This window comes from Mugil cephalus, chromosome 18 (assembly GCF_022458985.1).
Source record: "Mugil cephalus isolate CIBA_MC_2020 chromosome 18, CIBA_Mcephalus_1.1, whole genome shotgun sequence".
In the NCBI taxonomy this organism is placed as follows: Eukaryota; Metazoa; Chordata; class Actinopteri; order Mugiliformes; family Mugilidae; genus Mugil; species Mugil cephalus.
The window spans coordinates 11,420,677-11,439,494 of NC_061787.1; the positions used below are offsets into that span (position 1 = coordinate 11,420,677).

At 41.4% G+C, this 18,818-nt stretch overlaps 2 protein-coding genes across 3 annotated transcripts; both read left to right on the forward strand.

The window, feature by feature from the left end:
• The first annotated feature begins 944 nt into the window (after window positions 1-944).
• Window positions 945-7,049, forward strand: rdh12l (retinol dehydrogenase 12, like). Its single transcript, XM_047568863.1, has 7 exons — window positions 945-1,108; window positions 1,386-1,501; window positions 3,618-3,773; window positions 3,871-3,975; window positions 6,060-6,269; window positions 6,371-6,563; window positions 6,684-7,049. The coding sequence occupies exons 1-7, from the start codon at window positions 1,095-1,097 to the stop codon at window positions 6,784-6,786; spliced, it is 897 nt and encodes a 298-aa protein (XP_047424819.1). The 5' UTR covers window positions 945-1,094; the 3' UTR covers window positions 6,787-7,049.
• A 2,077-nt stretch (window positions 7,050-9,126) lies between these two features.
• On the forward strand, window positions 9,127-17,977 carry LOC125024439 (highly reducing polyketide synthase cm3B-like). 2 transcript variants are annotated; one of them, XM_047612213.1, is made up of 7 exons: window positions 9,626-9,673; window positions 9,802-9,874; window positions 10,070-10,223; window positions 11,212-11,372; window positions 11,485-11,691; window positions 11,783-11,964; window positions 12,051-17,977. In XM_047612213.1, exons 2-7 carry the CDS (start codon window positions 9,817-9,819, stop codon window positions 17,586-17,588), a joined length of 6,300 nt encoding a protein of 2,099 aa, XP_047468169.1. In that variant the 5' UTR covers window positions 9,626-9,673; window positions 9,802-9,816; the 3' UTR covers window positions 17,589-17,977. The 2 variants fall into 2 exon arrangements, with proteins under 2 accessions (XP_047468168.1, XP_047468169.1); XM_047612212.1 differs by having other exon boundaries at window positions 9,127-9,874.
• Window positions 17,978-18,818: the final 841 nt, after the last annotated feature.

The following is an 18,818-nucleotide window of genomic DNA, read 5'->3' on the forward strand; positions in this document are numbered from 1 at the left end:
ACCGATTCAGCATGACTAAGCAGCAATGGGACGAATCATCAGAGAAATCTCTTGATTGGTATCACAGCAGAATCAGTGCATGAGAAGCAGAAGAGGCATACTAAAGATTTTTCTTTTTTTGTATCTTCAGTTTCCTCTGAACATTCAGAGAGCAACAACAGAATGATTATACTGTAGGGTAACTGGTTGGCATGGTTCAGGACATGCCATCTCTGTGTGATGGTTAGTAGTAGTTCTTCGTGGTCACCTACAGCTTCACGGCTTGTAGAAGCTTTTTCAGTCTCCTCTTTTCAATGACAAATACAGACTACTGCCACTTCTGAAATCTAGAGTTTCATATTAGTGAAAGGATGAGGCTGATGACTGTAGGGTCTCCTGAGAACTTATGCAGATGACCACTGTCTTAAAGCCAGCATTGTAGACTGAGAACAGGAAGGGAGCCAGGACAGTTCCTTGAGGGGCTCCCTCCCCTGCTACAGAGTACCACATCAGACACACAGTCACGTGTCCACACATATCGTGGTGTGTTGGTCAGGTTGTCCAATATCCAGGGTGTGAGGTGGTGACCCACTCCTGTGTGCACCAGCTAGTCCATCAATAGTGTGACAGGCTGGATGGTGTTGAAAGCACAGGATAAATCAAAGAACATGATTCTAACAGTGCTCTCAGCCTTCACCCGATAGTTCGATAGATATGTCCCTTATTAATTTATTGATTTGTTGTTGTTGTTGTCGTTATCGTTTTTATTATGAAAACTATAAAGCGTGTCAGGCGTGTTTTGGAGCAGCTCAGCCTCATATCTCCACCCATCCGACACGAGCCTCGTTCACAATCGAGCCCACGGACTACAAGGGGCTGGACCCAAACAGAGTCTTTAGCCAATCAGCGTCGACGCCTTACGATAGCGTCGACGCTGATTGGCTAATTTCCCAGCCTATCAACCCTCTACGCACATTGACATTTCCGCTTCGGCACTTTTCAACAACTAAACACTGTCTGAACAAGTATCGTGGCGTTTGTGACCGGCGAATACAGATTTATCTCTAGGTTTTGTAGTGTTGCCACAGTTGACGCGAGTACTGTCATCCAGCGAGATGCAAGGCTTAAGGTGAGGACAATTATGTATCCATACAAATATTCCAGCAGTTTGAACTAATTCCGTACTACTCGTTATATTTGGCAGATGGATAAAAACAGACGGAATTTGTTGGTTAATAATCTAAAATAATAAATCCGGTGGCAAAATAACTGTTGAACAGTGCTGGTGGTTGAGTTCAACTGGTCATACTTGTTTTCTGTGTTACGTTTGCCTTGTTGTGTCACACCCATTTTTTTTTTTTTTTTACTGTTGGAGTTACTACATGTGAAATTTCTCAATATCCTAGAAACCTCTTCCGGCGTGCCTGGTCCTCTCCTGAAAGGCTTGATGACAAAACTGTGGTCATCACTGGTGCCAACACTGGCATTGGAAAAGAAGCAGCCATCGACCTGGCAAAGAGAGGTTAGTCTGCCAGCAACAAAGTGGTGAAACTTCACCCCTCACTCACTCGTCGCTGAGAGCTGGAAAACACCCATTGTTGCTTTGTCATGACATCAGCCCTCTATTGTCTTTTTTTAAAAGGAACTGTTGACTTTTGGTTCAACCGATAAGATGTTTAATGAACTCCACCAGAAATTTCAAATGGATATTTGGGAGGAACGCGGTTTTATTCAGGCGTGCATTTTGTGTTATTTATTTGCCAGGGATGGTGCATATTAATGAGGATCTGTTCAGACAGAAATAGGTGTAAATATGGCAACAGTGCTAATTTGCATCCACAGTCCCTAGGCAGGTAACACAAAAACATAACAAGACATGACAGGGCTTAGATCGCACTAAGAGCACAATATGATAAATCCAAAGGCTGTCCATTAACACCTTATACACCAAACACGCACATTTAACATTTTTAAACTTCTCAAAGTACATTAAACACACATTAGCACATTACATTAAAACATTAAAACCACTGACAGGAGAAGTAAAAAACCATCTTGAGACAATGCAATGTTCTGCTGGGAGACTTTTGGACCTGGTGTTCACGTGGATGTTACTTAACCATGTGGCAATAACACTCCTTGATGTCGGCAGCCATCCCCAGCAGGATGCAGCCTGACATGGACACACGCAAAAATGAAACGGCTCAAAAAACATGAAGAACAACACAAGTTGTTGAGCTGACCCAAAGTCGCTAGAACTCAGTTTTCCAGTGTCAGGCCTTTTCAGTGAGGACTGTGGCTTTAGTATTTCCAGTGTGGCACTAGTCAGGAGACTGCACCGTTTCAACCGATTCAGCATGACTAAGCAGCAATGGGACGAATCATCAGAGAAATCTCTTGATTGGTATCACAGCAGAATCAGTGCATGAGAAGAGAAGCAGAAGAGGCATACTGAAGATTTTTCTGTTTTTGTATCTTCAGTTTCTTCTGAACATTCAGAGAGCAACAACAGAATGATTAAAGTGGAGGGTAACTGATTGGCATGGTTCAGGACATGCCATCTCTGTGTGATGGTTAGTAGTAGTTCTTCCTGGTCACCTACAGCTTCACGGCTTGTAGAAGCTTTTTCAGTCTCCTCTTTTCAAAGACAAATACAGACTACTGCCACTTCTGAAGTCTAGAGTTTCATATTAGTGCAGAATCCACGTACCAGCTGGTAGGGATGTAACGATGCACTCAACTCACGATTTGATACGATTTTCGATACTGGGTTGACGATATGGTTTATTTATTTTTTTAACAGAATGAGCTTGCAGACAAATTATGACTGAAAAAGATTCCTTGTATTGTGTTCAGACATATATATTTAGATTTATAAACACTACAAATTTTATTTTCTCTTTAACAAATTAAAAAAAAAATCTTTTTATTTCTCTGATGTAGCGTAAACTGTGCAATACAACGCATATGTCCTCTTAAAAGTGCAACTGAAATTCTATTTTATAAAGCTTGCATGTGTGCCTAGTTTATTTTTTTTAAGGAAGATCAGCATATCTTGTCCCGTTAGACGTATGACATTGTACAAGTGAGATTAGATTAATAATAGATTATGCCCTCTCCTGTTTAAAAAGGGCATCACGATTATTTTTTAATCTCAGCTGGTAGGAATCATCACACATTTGTATCGATTTTTAACTGTCTCGTGACGCTTCGTTACGTCCGCACCTGCTGGCTAATGCCTGTAGTCTTGTAGTCCATGTGTTCAAGGGGAACATTTTGGTCCAGGTACAGACAGCATGAGGCAAAATCATAGTTGACCTTGGTTATCGGTAGTTCTTGGATTTCCTTTGAGTGTGTCCACACCTTAAGACAAAAAGTTAATCATTTAAATGTTGTTTATTAATTGAAATTACAGTAAACAAGTATTATTTTAGTGCTATTTTTTTTTAACAATTCAGTTCAATTTCAATTCAATTTCATAAATAAGTACATTCAAAGTAACTGATTTTGTCACGAGAGGGTGCTCTTCGCTCATTCATCCTCACATTACTTGTACTTTACACATCACATGGTGATTCTAAGTATGTCTGTATCAACATTGCTTATAAACTCGCTTTCCTGTTTATTTCTGTGTTTAGGGGCTAAGGTGATCATAGCATGCCGGGACATGGAGAAAGCACAGGCCGCTGTGACAGAAATCATTGAAAGATCAGGCAGCAACAGTGTGGTTTGCATGAAACTTGACTTGTCAGACACAAAGTCCATAAGAGAATTTGCTGAAGCCATCAACAAAGGTAAAATCTAATGCTCCTCATTTGTCTCGTGTACAGTAACTGTACACGTGAAGAGACTTTAAAGCAACAAACCTTTTTTGTTTTGTTTTTCTCACAGATGAGCCAAAACTCAACATCCTCATCAACAACGCTGGTGTCATGGTTTGCCCTTATGGGAAGACAGCAGATGGGTTTGAGATGCAGATTGGTGTCAATCACATTGGTAAATACAACCATGTTTACTTTAGCTTTGGCCTTTTCCTTTTCTGTTTTTGACACCTGAATTGATTTAAAGGAAATCAACTGCAACAAATGCAGAAGAGTTCTTAGTGGTTGACTGATTACTTGGACTTTCAGGCATGTTGGCATGCAAGTTTTCGTAGATTACGGCAGGTCCAAGCTTTGCTACTTGTGCTAAGCATGCACCGTGTAAAATATGGACGACTTGTCCCCCACTTCCTTCCATTGGTCAAAATGATGCTAGAATTCACGGGATGGGATCCAAGAGTCCATTCGTCCCCCACCAGGGGGAGCGCTACTTGCTTTGGCTTCACCGTGGAGGAGCTGTACTGTCCTCGTCTTTACTATTTAGTAAGTTTATAGTGTCAGCTGGGTGATGACTGTTCCCAAATCACATGTGATGTCCAGTAGTTTTTGATAGTGTTGCTACTGGATCTCACATGGCAACTTGAATACTAAATTTGCACATTAATGTGTTAATATGATAGTGTGTTTATATGATATTGAGGCCATTTAGCTCCGTTACAAAACCTATAACATACTGTATATGCATAAAAAAATATATACAGTTTATATTACTTTTGAGTCACACTCACACTAAAAGGATATTTAATTTAACCACTTTTTAAAAATAATTTAGCAGTAATATAATTCTACTGTTAAATTATAACTGTTTGTTTTTTTGTTGTTCGAACTTGAGGTTCTATTGTACGATAAGGAAAACAAGTCCTTGATTAGATAAGAAGAACAACTGCCATCAGAATATTAAACAAGGTTTATAGGTTACACCATTTTTGCTTCGGTAACTTCCTGCTCCGTGAACGCACTAAAATGATTGACTTGACTGGAATTACTGACGTGCCTTTTTATTGCGTCTCAGCCCGTGCTGCCAGTTAAAAGAATTTATATATCACTCAGAGGTTTCGAGCAGTGTGTGATCTTCTGTTCTGTTACAAAAAGTCTGTTGTGCTTGCTACTTTTGGAGCAGTGTTTTAGTCCTGTCTTTTATGTATTAATTATTCTCTGTTACTGCCCACCCACTGTTCTGCTTTAAGTACAAGAACCGAGAACTTGTAAGACGGATAAATTAAGCATCTGAAGCATCTCTCTCTTTTAGCACACACTGGTTATATGCACAGCTGCCTGTCAATTTTTTTCATAGTCACGCTGGTAGAATCAGCTGTAAAACTGTAAAGCCGTAAAGGCTGAACTGATTTCTAGAATGTTTTCCCCTTTTACTTCTTTTATAATATAAAATAATGTAAAGCAAACTGATATTGCAAAAAAATATACATATCTTTAATATCAAAGTGAAAACAGATTTTTACAAAGTAATTTCAATTAATTAAAAATATACAGTATCATTTAAAATAAGTACTCAATACACACACCTTTTTGAATGACTGACAAGATTCAGTGGAGGTCCAGATCAGAGTCTTGATTAGTGAACTGGAGATTATCTGAGTGTTGTAAATGTGTCTCAGTTGGCTGTAGCAAAAAGCCCTGTCACTGATTAATCTGGATTCCAGGCTACAATTACTCCATGACGACAAAAGCCAGCAAACCAGCGACTAAAAGTTAGGTTAGGTTAGTTTAGGTTAGGTTAGGGGAGGGATTTCTTTATCAGTCACATCCTAATGATGAAAAGAGAAATGAAATCTTGGATAGATCTTACCAAAAGGCATGTTTGAAACTCAACAGTTTAACAGTTCAGCTCATTAGACGTATAGATGATGTGATAGATGATAGATGTGATGCCAAAATCACCCCAACCACTGCACATCAGCACAAACCAGCCCCACTGTGAAGCATGGTGGTGGCAGCATAATGTGTAGAACTCCTGGAAGACTATATGACTTGGTCTGCAAGAGAACTACAACAAGACAATGACCCAAAGCATACATCTAAAACTACACAAACATGTGCTAAAGACAAGTTGTTGCTGGACTAACTGACTGAAAGGTTCATCTACAGAATAAGTTGTAAATTACCAAAGGGAAGTATTTTGTTTATTCAGATTTGTGGTATCTTCTTTTTCACGATTTCACAACCCATATTCTTCTCCAGGTCACTTCCTACTGACACATTTATTGATTGACCTGATTAAAAGGTCGGCACCAGCCAGGATCGTCAATGTGTCCTCCATGGCTCACTCCTGGGGCTCCATCAATTTGGAAGACATCAACAGTGAGAAGAGCTATGACAAGAGCAAAGCCTACGCTCAGAGCAAACTAGCCAACGTCCTCTTCACGCGCTCACTGGCTAAACGACTCGAAGGTGTGTACTCTACCCTGATCTCCATTTCATTTGATTATGAAGTTGGACTCCATTAGAAACTCCACAGAAATAATAATCCAGCATTCTCTTCTCATGTCTAGGCACAGGTGTGACGGCGTACTCTCTCCATCCTGGAGTTGTTCAGACTGATTTATGGCGCCACCTGAGCGGTCCTCAGCAGTTCGTCATGAAGATGGTGAGTCCGTTCACCAAAAACTCCGTCCAGGGAGCTCAGACAACAATTTACTGCGCTGTGGAGCCATCGCTGGAGAAAGAGAGCGGCGGATACTACAGGTACACTCTGCTGCAGCACACAGACATCGTTATGTAGTACAACAGCTCTTAAATTGGTTCAGTTTGCCAAAGATGCATATTAAAAAATAATAACAATAATTTTTCACATGTCTCTTACAGTGACTGTGCTCCTGCTAACTGCTCTGCAGCCGGCAAAGACGACGTGCTGGCGCAGAAACTGTGGGAGCTGAGCTGCCAAATGCTCTCCATCACATGGGAATGAGGCAGCCCGGACTTCAAAATAAAATCTCTCCAGTCAATTGTCTCTGTCTGATCTCACTAACACCACCTGCCTGGAAATAGAATGAATATGGGTAATTGTCTTAATATGGATAATCTCAAAGTTATATGTTCATAGCCTTAAGTTTATTATCTAAATGTCCAGAATTTTCTAAAACATGTACTGTTCATTGTGATAACAGCATTGTGATTATTTGAATACAGATTATTTGAATATTTAACAAAAATGAAAAACTAGAAGAGTAAGTCTGAGTATTGTGTTTTCAAAAAAAAAAAGTAGGAACCCCTGTGTGAATTGAAAACAAAAGCATAATGAAGGCTGTCCATGAAAAAGATCTCACCACGGGACAGTTTTTCATCGTCTTATATGGACACAACCGGGAGGACGTCTGTGTTTCTGAGAGTTGAAGTGATGTTAAATATAGGGAATATACACTTTTCAGCCAACATTAAAATTATCAGCAGAACATCAATGTGCCCTGGTTGCCCACGATGCTTCCACCTGTTCAACCCTTTTCCCTCCCCAAGCAGCAACAGTTTCTCTTGCTACGCTGCAGGACTGAGAGGTTCAGGAGGTCCTTTGGCCCCACAGACAACAGACTGTACAACACCACTGTTTAAATGTTCCCCTGTAAAAGTGTAAAAATGTTCAGTTAACTGTACATAATTTGGAATCACCACTACTCGGACACTTTTTCACTGTTGCCTCTTTTTTGCACAGACATGTATGTTAATACAGTCTTATACAGTGGGGGAAATAAGTATTTGATCCCCTGCTGAATTTGTAAGTTTGCCCACTTCCATAGAAATGATCAGACTCTGGTTTTTATGGTTGTTTACTGGTTATGGGTATAGACAGAATATCAGTCGAAAATGCATAAAAAACACACAATCTAAAAGTTATAAATTGTTATGTATTTTATTAAGGGAAATAAGTATTTGATCCCCAACAATTCACTTATAATTCAGGCTCCTACAGATTGGCTGGTGCGCATGTGGCACACAGCTGTGCTCAGTCAACTAATTACCAATACTCCTGATCTTAACTCGTCATGTATATAAAGCACACCTGCTCTAAGAATCAGTTTCTTACATTCCAACTTCTACAGCACCATGGGCAAGACCAAAGAGCTGTCAAAAGATGTCAGGGACAAGATTGTAGACCTGCACAAGGCTGGTATAGGTTACAAAACCATCAGCAAAAGGCTTGGTGAGAAGGTGACAACTATTGGTGCCATTATTCGCAAGTGGAAGACCCATAAAAGGACCATCAACTGTCCTCGGTCTGGAGCTCCCCGCAAAATCTCGCCTCATGGAGTGAGGATGATGATGAGAAAGGTGAGGGAGCAGCCTAAAACAACACGGCAGGAGCTTGTTAATGATCTGGAAGCAGTTGGGACCTCCGTCACCAAGAAAACAGTTGGCAACACACTGCGCTGTTATGGATTGAACTCTCGCAGTGCCCGCAAGGTCCCCCTGCTCAAGAAGGCACATGTACAGGCCCGCCTTAAGTTTGCCAGTGAACATCTAAATGACTCAGAGAAGGCTTGGGAGAAAGTGCTGTGGTCTGACGAAACCAAAGTTGAGCTATTTGGCATTAACTCGACCCACCGTGTTTGGAGGATGAAAAAACGTGAGTATGACCCAAAGAACACCATACCCACAGTTAAGCATGGAGGTGGAAACATCATGTTTTGGGGCTGTTTTTCAGCAAAGGGTACAGGGCAACTTCACCGCATTATGGGGCCAATGAATGCAGCCATGTACTGTAACATCTTGGACAAAAACCTTCTTTCCTCAGCAAGAACACTGAAGATGCCTCGTGGGTGGGTTTTCCAACACGACAATGACCCAAAACATACTGCCAGGACAACAAAGGAGTGGCTCAAGAAGAAGCATATTAAGGTCATGGAGTGGCCTAGTCAGTCTCCAGACCTTAACCTGATCGAAAACCTGTGGAGGGAGCTGAAGCTCCGAGTTTCCAAGAGGCAGCCAAGAAACTTGAAGGATTTAGAGACTGTCTGTAAAGATGAATGGGCCAAAATCCCTCCTGCGCTGTGTGCAAACCTGGTGACCAACTACAAGAAACGTCTCATCGCTGTGCTTGCCAACAAAGGTTTCTCTACAAAGTACTGACTTGTGTTGTGCTTGGGGATCAAATACTTATTTCCCTGAATAAAATACATGACAATTTATAACTTTTAGATTGTGTGTTTTTTATGCATTTTCGACTGATATTCTGTCTATACCCATAACCAGTAAACAACCATAAAAACCAGAGTCTGATCATTTCTATGGAAGTGGGCAAACTTACAAATTTAGCAGGGGATCAAATACTTATTTCCCCCACTGTATATATTACCAGTCTTCCATTTGCATTGGTATTACTGCTTCTATTCTATTCTATTCTATTCTATATGTTTAATTTCTAAAGAATTAGGTCTTTTAGATATTGTAAAGACATCTGACGGTAAATGATTGATGGTTAAAAGTCTCCCTTTAAGGTTTTTTTCTTGATTTGTCCATATTTGAAAAATAAAATCTACTGAAAGAAACTGAAAGCCACACCTACCTATAGGCATTATAGAAGTAACAAGTTGTGAGGTTTCATTTAGAACATTTTAAAGCCAAGGATTGGCTACAAGGTAAGCTTCTATGAAACCAGTGACCTCATTTTATTATGTAATGTTTTACTCATCAAATTTAGTGTAATCTTGCTATATGCCATAAACGTGTGCACTGGAGTCTGTCATCGTCATGCCCACGTGAACAAATGATGTTTAATGTTTAATGAAGAAGCTGACTATAAGAATCAACCCGCAGGTCTGGCAGCGATACCATCACCGAGGGAAGGAGCAGGTGGCATGGATGTAAGGATGCCCTGGTGCATGACTAATCTGGACTGAATGCACAGTTTAAGTTTGCAAGATGTTGGCTGGAAGTTGAGAGTCTTGTTGAAATGACGGCGGGCTAAAGATTTGTGACTTTTCTTTCTCAGTGACGTTCTGTCAGGATGGAAGAAGCTGAAGATGGCATTGCTGTGGTGGGGATTGGATGCAATTTTCCAGGAGGTCAGCATGATTTAAGGAATTAATTTCTCCTTTGATTTGCTGTGTATGTTTTTCGCATTTCACCAACGAATTTGGCTTAATGCATAGCGCTTGGACAAAAAAATTAACCTACCGTGGTTAAATATTCAGCTTTTCTGTCCCACAAAACAATTAATTTTCTTTTATAGTATTATAAATGCATCGTTTTCCCTCCAGGTGAAGGGCTGGAAAATTTCTGGAAGGTCCTGGTGGACGGGAGAAACTGTTCTGTGCCGATTCCCAAAGAGAGATTTGATCTAGCCAGCTGGTATGATCCAGATGAAAGCAAAGCCGGCAAAACCCGCACAACCAAGGCCGCACTCATTGATGGGTATGGTCTTTAAGTCTTATATGACCCATTTAGAAACATGTACATTGATAAAATCTAATAGTCACTCTTTATAATGTTGTTTGTTTCTTTGTAGCCCTAACATATACACACATAGCCCTCTTTACACTGGGTTATTAAGGCATCTGAAAACAACAAAAAAAGCTTTTTTCTGTTGTGTCCCCTGGTGTCTATTTAAACCAATTAAAGTTGCCTTTAATTTGTGATAGTCTTCTCTCTCTCTATATATATTTTTTTTATTATTATTTCATTCACTACATGATGTTTCCTAAAGAGTTTGATTTTGCGTTTTAGTCACCTGGCTGGCTGTGAAGGCATGCTCTCAATCTTTCATACACTCAGAGTTTATGTGAATACAGATAGATAATTTCTGTATCTAGATATACACTCACTTGCCAGTTTATTAGGCTCACCAGTGAACGCAAATGCAGTTATGCAACTGACAGAGACGGAGACTATGGTTCATAGTACCACTGAATTGTGTTCTTCTACCATTACATGTTTCTATTATTTTGACACCCCCATTTTAGTCAGTGAATTAGACTAAATAACAGAACTTCAAAGCATCTTAACCACTGTATTACCACATTTCTAGAGATGCTGCGATTTAACCTGAACATCATCTTGAATAATCACAAATGGGATTTAATGCAGGACTGTTATATCATTTTCACAAATTAACATCCTCAAAGGCCTACGGTGCTAAACAAAAAATGTAAACAAGAAATGTGCAAACGTTGAGAATATATAAAATATAAAACAAAAAATAAAATATCCTTTATATACAAAGGAGAACATGACATAGCACATGACAATATACAATATACATAAAGTGGTAATGTTTTGGTGAGTGAATATTTGTCTGTACTGTGAAGGTCAAACATGTATGAACAGTATCAGCAGCTTAAATTAATGAGAGGAGTTTAAATTCTGACATGTCGCATTTCATAAAGATTTTGTGTGTTGGCAGGTTCAATGAATTCGACCACAGGTTTTTTGGCATCAGTGACAGCGAGGTGGAACAAATGGACCCTCAACAGAAACAGCTCCTTCAGTGTGTCTATAGGGCTTTAGAGAACGCTGGACTTCCTATGGAGAAAGCCAGTGGCACCAGGACAGGAGTGTTCTTTGGTATTGAGTGTTTCTGGTTATTGTGTTTTAATAGTTTTGGGTAAATTACTGTTTAACAGTGGCAGGTTGAGACAAAATTAAATTACGTTATGTTTTTTGTTTCCAATTCTAGGCATAATGAACAGAGACTATGAAACAAATGCGGCCCACGTTCACCCAAGTGTGATCAACCACTGGTCTGGCACGGGGCTCGCCATGAGTATCGCAGCAAACAGAGTCTCCTACATCTTCAACTTCACTGGACCATCGCTGTCTATAGACTGTGCCTGTTCATCCTCTCTTGTCGCTCTTCATCTTGCCTGTCAGTCCATTAAACAAGGTGTGTACAGTACGTACCAGTATGGTGGAAAACTGTCTCCCGGCCAAAGTTCCAATACTACTGGGTGTGTTCACAAACTTTATCTTATCAGGAGACTGTGACATGGCTGTTTGTGGAGGAGTTAGCTGCATCATTGAGCCAAGAATCTTTGTGGCACTCAGCAAGGCTAAGATGATCTCACCTGAAGGGACCAGCAGACCATTCTCTAGCACCGCAGATGGCTACGGTAGAGGAGAAGGGTGTGGAGTTGTTCTCCTAAAGCCACTAAAAAAGGTCAGAATAGGTAGAGGCTCCTGCAATAGGAGTGTTGTACTGTTTTAATCCATACCTAACAGTCTTTTTCCTATTGTTTTTTATAGGCTCTTCAAGATCAGGACCATATCTGGGGCATCATCAGCAAAACCGGGGTCAACCAGGATGGACACTCAGTCTCTCCAATCACCAAACCCTCCATGACACAACAAGAGGAGCTATTGCGCAGACTCTACTCAGAGTCCGACCTTCTAAATGTCCAGTACATTGAAGCACATGGGACTGGAACCCCTGTTGGAGACCCAACGGAGGCAGGAAGCATCTCAAACGTCATTGCTAAACCCAGACCTCCTGGGTCAGAAACACTCTGGATTGGCTCTGTGAAGAGCAACATCGGACACACAGAATCTGCCGCCGGAGTGGCCGGACTCATTAAGGTTCTCCTGATGATGAAGCATAAAACGATTGTACCCTCGGTTTTCTATTCTGATCGCACCTCCAGTGTAGATACCAAAGCCCTGAACATTAAAATTCCACAAAAAACAGAAAAGTGGGAAACCTGTGGTCCAAGACTTGCAGGAGTGAACAACTTTGGCTTTGGGGGAACAAACGCACATGCCATTGTCAAGCAGCACATACAGTCATGTGCTGATCAAAAAAGTTATAAAAGGAAAGTAAAGTATTTTGTCATGTCAGCAAATTCTCCTAAATCTCTCACTATGATGATGGAAGACACCATTAATCAGCTAGAGGTACATGACAAAGTTGATCTAGATTCTCTGTTATACACATCAGCCTGCAGAAGAAGCCATCAAAAACACAAATTCAGAAAAGCCATTGTGGTGTCATCTGAAGCTGACCTTAAAGAGAAACTAAATGCCACTGTGGGCAAAAACATCAGCTCAGCCTACTCAGATCCAAGGTTAGTTTTTGTCTTCTGTGGAAATGGCGTCACTTACCACGGCATGTGTAAGCAGCTTCTAAAACATGAACCTGTGTTCAGAGAAAAGATCCAAGAGATTGCACAGCTTTTCCTAAATCTGTGTACTCTGAACATCCTGGATCGACTTGAGAGTGAGTTTGAGAGTAGTGACTTTAAAAGCCCAGATGTTGTCCAGCCACTACTCTTTGCTATCCAGGTTGGGATTACAGCCTTACTCAGGCACTGGGGCGTCAAGCCTGACGCAATTCTTGGACACTCTGTTGGAGAGGTTGCAGCCGCCCACTGTTCTGGCCTCCTGTCTCTTGAGAATGCTGTGAAAGTCATATATTATCGCAGCACTCTACAGAGCAAAGTCACGGGTGGGAAGATGCTTGTGATTAGCAACATGGCTGTGTCAGAGGTAACATCTCTGCTCCCTCTTTATTCTGGCAGAGTTTGCCTGGCTGCTTTTAACAGCCCGCAGTCCTGCACCCTCTCAGGTGATGCAGATGCAATCGAGTGCCTTCATACAGAGCTAAGTAATTCAGCTAACAGTCAGAATCTGTTCCTCCGAGTGCTGGAGGTCCCTGCTGCTTATCACAGTCACATGATGGACCCAATTCTGTCTGAAATTGAGGAGACAATTGGATCCTTACAAGCAAATAATCTGGACACGGAGTTGTTTTCAACAGTGACAGGCAAAGAAGTCCAGCAGGGAGATTTCTGCACAGGCAAATACTGGGCTAGAAATATTCGTGAGCCAGTTGCTTTCGAGCAAGCAGTGAGGTCAGCAGCCAAAGGAAAAAAGAACACAGTCTTTGTAGAGATTGGGCCAAGGAGAGCACTTCAGAGGAACATCATGGAATCTTTGGGAAATGACACAGCAGTTCTTGCCTCAGTGCAGCCAGAGAAAGATCATGAGTCAGTCATGTGCGTCATTTCCAAACTGTTCGAACTGGGGGTTCAGATAGATTGGAACACCTTCTATAGAGGGTACGAGACAATCCCACTGCCTCTCCCAAAATACCAGTTTGATTGCTCAGACAAGGATGTTATTATTGGAGCAGCACAGAAAAACGGAGCCAGTAATCATCCTGTGCTGTGTCAGACAGGAAGTGACAGCAACATCTTCAGGTGTGATCTGATGTCGGACTCTTCTTTCTCCTTGAAAGAGCACAAGCACAATGGTATCCCCATCGTCCCTGGTGCCTTCTATGCTGAGTTGGGTTTAGCTGCCTTCATGGCCAGCGCTAAACCAAAAGTGCCTCTCAACTCACTACAGCTGAGTGTCAGTTTTCACAACCCATTTGTTTTAACCCAGAATTTGCCCGAAATGAAGGTGCAGCTACAACAAATGGAAAATCAAATTAGTTTCACCGTATTTTCCGCATCTGCAATGTATGCATCGGGCAACGTGGTTTCAAAGAGTGAGAGGCTGATTGAGGAGCAGTGCATTTCACTTAGCTCCATTTACAAACGATGCACATCTGTGATCAGCTCTCAACAGTTCTATCTGTACCTCTCTCAAGGGGGCTTTCAGTATGGAGACGTCTTTCAGAATAAGCAGGATGTGTACTATGGGGAAGAACTGAAGGAGGCTTATTCAGCTGTCTCAGTTCCAGAAGAACTTAGGCCTCACTTGCATGACTACTACATCCACCCTGTTGTGTTGGATTATCTGATGCAGCTTCTCCCAGTTACGGTGGAGCACTCCTTTGCAGGTAGGCCAGGATTTCCCGCCAAAATAGGAAGCCTGACAGTGTTTGAACCCTTGCAAAATGAGATGATTGTCTATTTGAGAGCAACTGATGTGGGTGTTGATCACTTTGAGGTTTGTGGTTGCTTTGCAGATAAGGAAGGCAGAGTGTTGGTTGAGGTTAAGCATGTGATAATCAAGTACCTCGGCAGTCGCTTTCAAGTGGTTGAGGAGTACTTCTATCATAATTCCTTTAGTGTCATCCCCCAAGATTTCACTCCTGCTCCTCCACCAAAGGCCTTGGTCTTCTGTGACCGCATAGGTATCTCTAAAGGTCTGCAACAACATTTGGACCCAGACTCTAGGTATGTTTCCTATAGTTATGCAAAAGACATCTTGAGTCATGGGTTTCCTTCTCTCTTGGCAAATCTCAGTATCACGGGTATCGAGAAAAACTTTGATGAGGTCTTGTTTTTGTGGGGCAAGGAAGACCTAACATTGTTGACGGCTGATGTTATCTTGCAGCATTTGGCGAGCTGCTGTGAGATTTTTCGCCAAATAGTCCTCGAGCTGAAGCAAATTCACTTCCCAAACTCCATAAGAGCGGTAACCTACTGCTCATCTGACATCACAGTTGACCATGTAAGTCCTGGTTTCGCTCTTGCAGGTATGACAAGATCATTCGCTGCTGAGATACCAGATCTTTCTTTTCAGCTGATTGATATAAGCACTGTCTCTGCTAAGGACATCGCAGCTCTCTCTGCAGTTCTAAGATCATATCCTTGCAGCAAATACCCCGAGTTGGTGGTAAAGGATGGTCTGGTTCTGAAACCCTCCATTGTCCGAACACAACCAGAAACCCCCGACAGTTCGGAGAGCAGCTGTTACTCTGCAGCGTCTAAACCTTGTATCTTTCAGACGGCTGATCCACATGAGATGCTTCACCTCAGTGCCATTCCCTTTGCTGGTGAGGCCGAGCCACTTAGTGACATGTCAGTAGAAATACAACCCAGTAATATATGCGTTCATTCATCTGATTTCTTCCCTGTCAGCGCTTCACATCTGAAATTTGGCCAGACACTGTATTGGAACAAACACTCATCTGATAAACACATGGTTATTGCTCTTGATTTCAGCGGTACTATTACAGCAGTGGGAAAAGATGTAAGGAAGCTTAGAGTGGGAGACCATGTTGCTGCCTGTTATCCTGTGGTGGCATCTAGTAAAGTCAGAGTCCCAGCGGATGTGTGCTACAGCACCAAAAGGTTTTCATTCCTCCAAACAGCACCTTGTGTTTCCTACTTTGTGCTAGCATGGGAGATCCTGCATAGAGCCTTGCCCCAGGCCAAACATAATTTAGGGATCATGTCCTCTGTGCCCAATTCTGCTCTGGTGAAAGTCTTAGCACTCACCTCTCATAAATCAGGTTGGGATGTGACTGTTGGCACACAGATCAATGGCTATTTTGTGGATTCCAATAAAATAGATGCATTTGTCCTCCTACCTCCATTTGATGAATCTCTGACTGCTAAGGTTTGCAGCTTTCCAGGTGTACAGCATGTTGTAATCGTATGCGAATCTCAGACGCAAGGTTTGCTCACTCAGGAAATGTTCCAAAGTGTAAAAGAGAGTGTTCACGTACAGACAATTCAGATGCCTGTCATTTTACAAAGGGGGTCGCTTAGAGTGCAGAGGCCCCACATTTATCGCTGGTTGAAATCATTGAACCTGGGCAGTAAGTTTGCTCTTGAAAGCTTTACCTTTCAGAGTGGGAACTCTGTATGCAAGTCACAGTCATACTTTCACTTAAAGAAACTGGCTGTCGTGGCTCTGGAAAAAGATGTTAGCAGCGCATTGTCTGACATTCCACTACTGCCAGGAAAAAAACAACTTTTCCAAAAAAGAGCAGTGTACATCGTGGCAGGTGGTCTTTCTGGTCTGGGCTTTGAAACCGTCAAGTTCATCTCACAAAGGGGTGCTGAGTACGTTGTCATCCTCTCCAGGAGCAAGGCCAAACCAGATGTGCTGCAGGAAATAGCAAAAGTGGAGAAACAGTGTGGAAACAGCATCACCACCATGGAGTGTGACGTATCCGTCTCTGAGCATGTGCACAAGGTTATCAGTGTCATTGGTCAGAAGTTCCCAGCTTGTCCAATCAGAGGAGTGTTTCACAGTGCGGTTGTGTTGCATGATGGGTTGATTGAGACCCTCAACAAATCTCTCTATGAGAAGGTTTTCAGACCCAAAGTTAACGGTGCTGTGAATTTGCACCATGCAACACAGCACTGTCAGTTAGATTACTTTGTGTGTTACTCCTCCATCTCAGCTTTCCTGGGAAATGCATCACAAACAAATTATGCAGCAGCGAATACATTCCTCGACATGTTCTGTCAGTACAGGCGTAAACTCGGGCTACCCGGACAGTCTATTAACTGGGGAGCTCTGAACCTCGGTCTCCTATTGAACAAAGAACATTTCCAGCGTTTTCTGGAGGCAAAGGGTATGATGGTGTTAGATGTGGCTGAGATCCATAAAAGCTTGGAGCAATGCCTTCTGCTCAACCAACCTCAGCAAGCCATTTGCCGGTTTCACTTTAGAAACATCAGGTACAATGTCCTCTCTCAAAATGCAGCGTTGACCATGCGCCTGTCCGCATTGGTCCAGGAGGCCTTCCAAAAATCTAAAGAGGCAGATTCTGAAACTACACAAACGGACTCTGTGTCACCAAAAGATTATGTCTTCTCTCTCCTTAGCGAGACCATTGGCATGGACCAGAGTGAGTTGAAAGAAGAGTCGCCTCTTTCATCTTTAGGCATCGACTCCATGCAGGCCATGACTCTGCAGAATCTGATCTTTCAGGGGAGAGGCGTGAACGTGCCTTTGGTGAAATTGCTGGATCCCAATGCCACACTGTCAACTTTGATAAATATACTGAATGAAGGATCTAACATTGAAAATGTAAACGTCAGTGAAAACAAAGAGTCCCCTCCAAGTGAAGATGGAGACAATGTTTCTACCAGACTCTAAATGCTCCAAAAAATACTAAAATATGCACATTTCATATATATTAATACTGGCGATTCTGAACATTTTGTCATTGGATTTCATACAAGATCTTTGTGAATTCTTGTTCATTTAAAGTACTTTATACTTTTCAATACTTTATTACTTTTTAATACTATAATGTCTAATACTTTTAAATACTATTTTGTGTATATTTTCAAACATGTGATGTTTTACACAGTATTTTTGTAATTTAAAAAAAAAATTATGTCGGTTTTACTCTCTGGTTATTGAAATGTTAATGATGACAACATGAAAACAGTCTTTAAAGTTGACCACATAACTGTTGACAATTACTTATGTAAAATAACTTCATTTGTATCATTTGCTTACATTAAAGTCTCTTGAACATATATATATATATTAAGTCTGTCCAAAGGCCTCTGTCCTTGTATTGCTGAAGGCAGCTCCCTTGTATCCACCTGATTTACATGAGCCCATGTGTCCTCCATCACGTCATGGTCGGTTCTTATCATTCGTTAATTTTTTTATCACCTTCACAATGACAGTGACAGTTTCAACAGTGTGGCATGTACCGGCGGCACAATGCGACTGATGACCTTAATTTATGACAGCGCACAGGGACATTATTTTCTCTGAGGCTTCCGTGTCATAAATGAAATGAGGGCTGCCAGTAATCTGTTATTCTTTTATACTATTGTTTTATTCTATGGCTAAAGTAATTAGGCAACCAACGATATATATATAACAAATCAAATGTGTTGTTACAGGATCGTTGATGGAAGCGTGGCGAGCGGTGCGGGGCAAGGACGCTGATTAAAGTCGGTTTTCGCTAACTGCCTTGGAAAAAGCGATAACTGTCCAGTCAATAGTAAAAAAAAAAAAAAAAAAAAAAAAAAAAGTGATGCAACAACTGAATGATATTGATTGCCACACTACTCACACCCATGGTTTAACACGACATCCAACAAAAGCACTCCACTCCCCAGTGCATTGCAGCACATATAGTCTACTCCTTGTTATCGAGTATTTAATTCAAATGCATTTTATCTCACTTCGTTAGTTTTTATTTACATAAAATTGTAAATTTGAATTTGTGGTGATCTTGTAACATTAAAATAAAACGTGTTTATTTTTTTATATTGTCGCCCAAAAAAAACGTCACAGCTGCCGATGTGCGACACCCGTCGTCAGGTCCAGCTCGCTATTTATTGAACTTTTCGACCGCAGGTA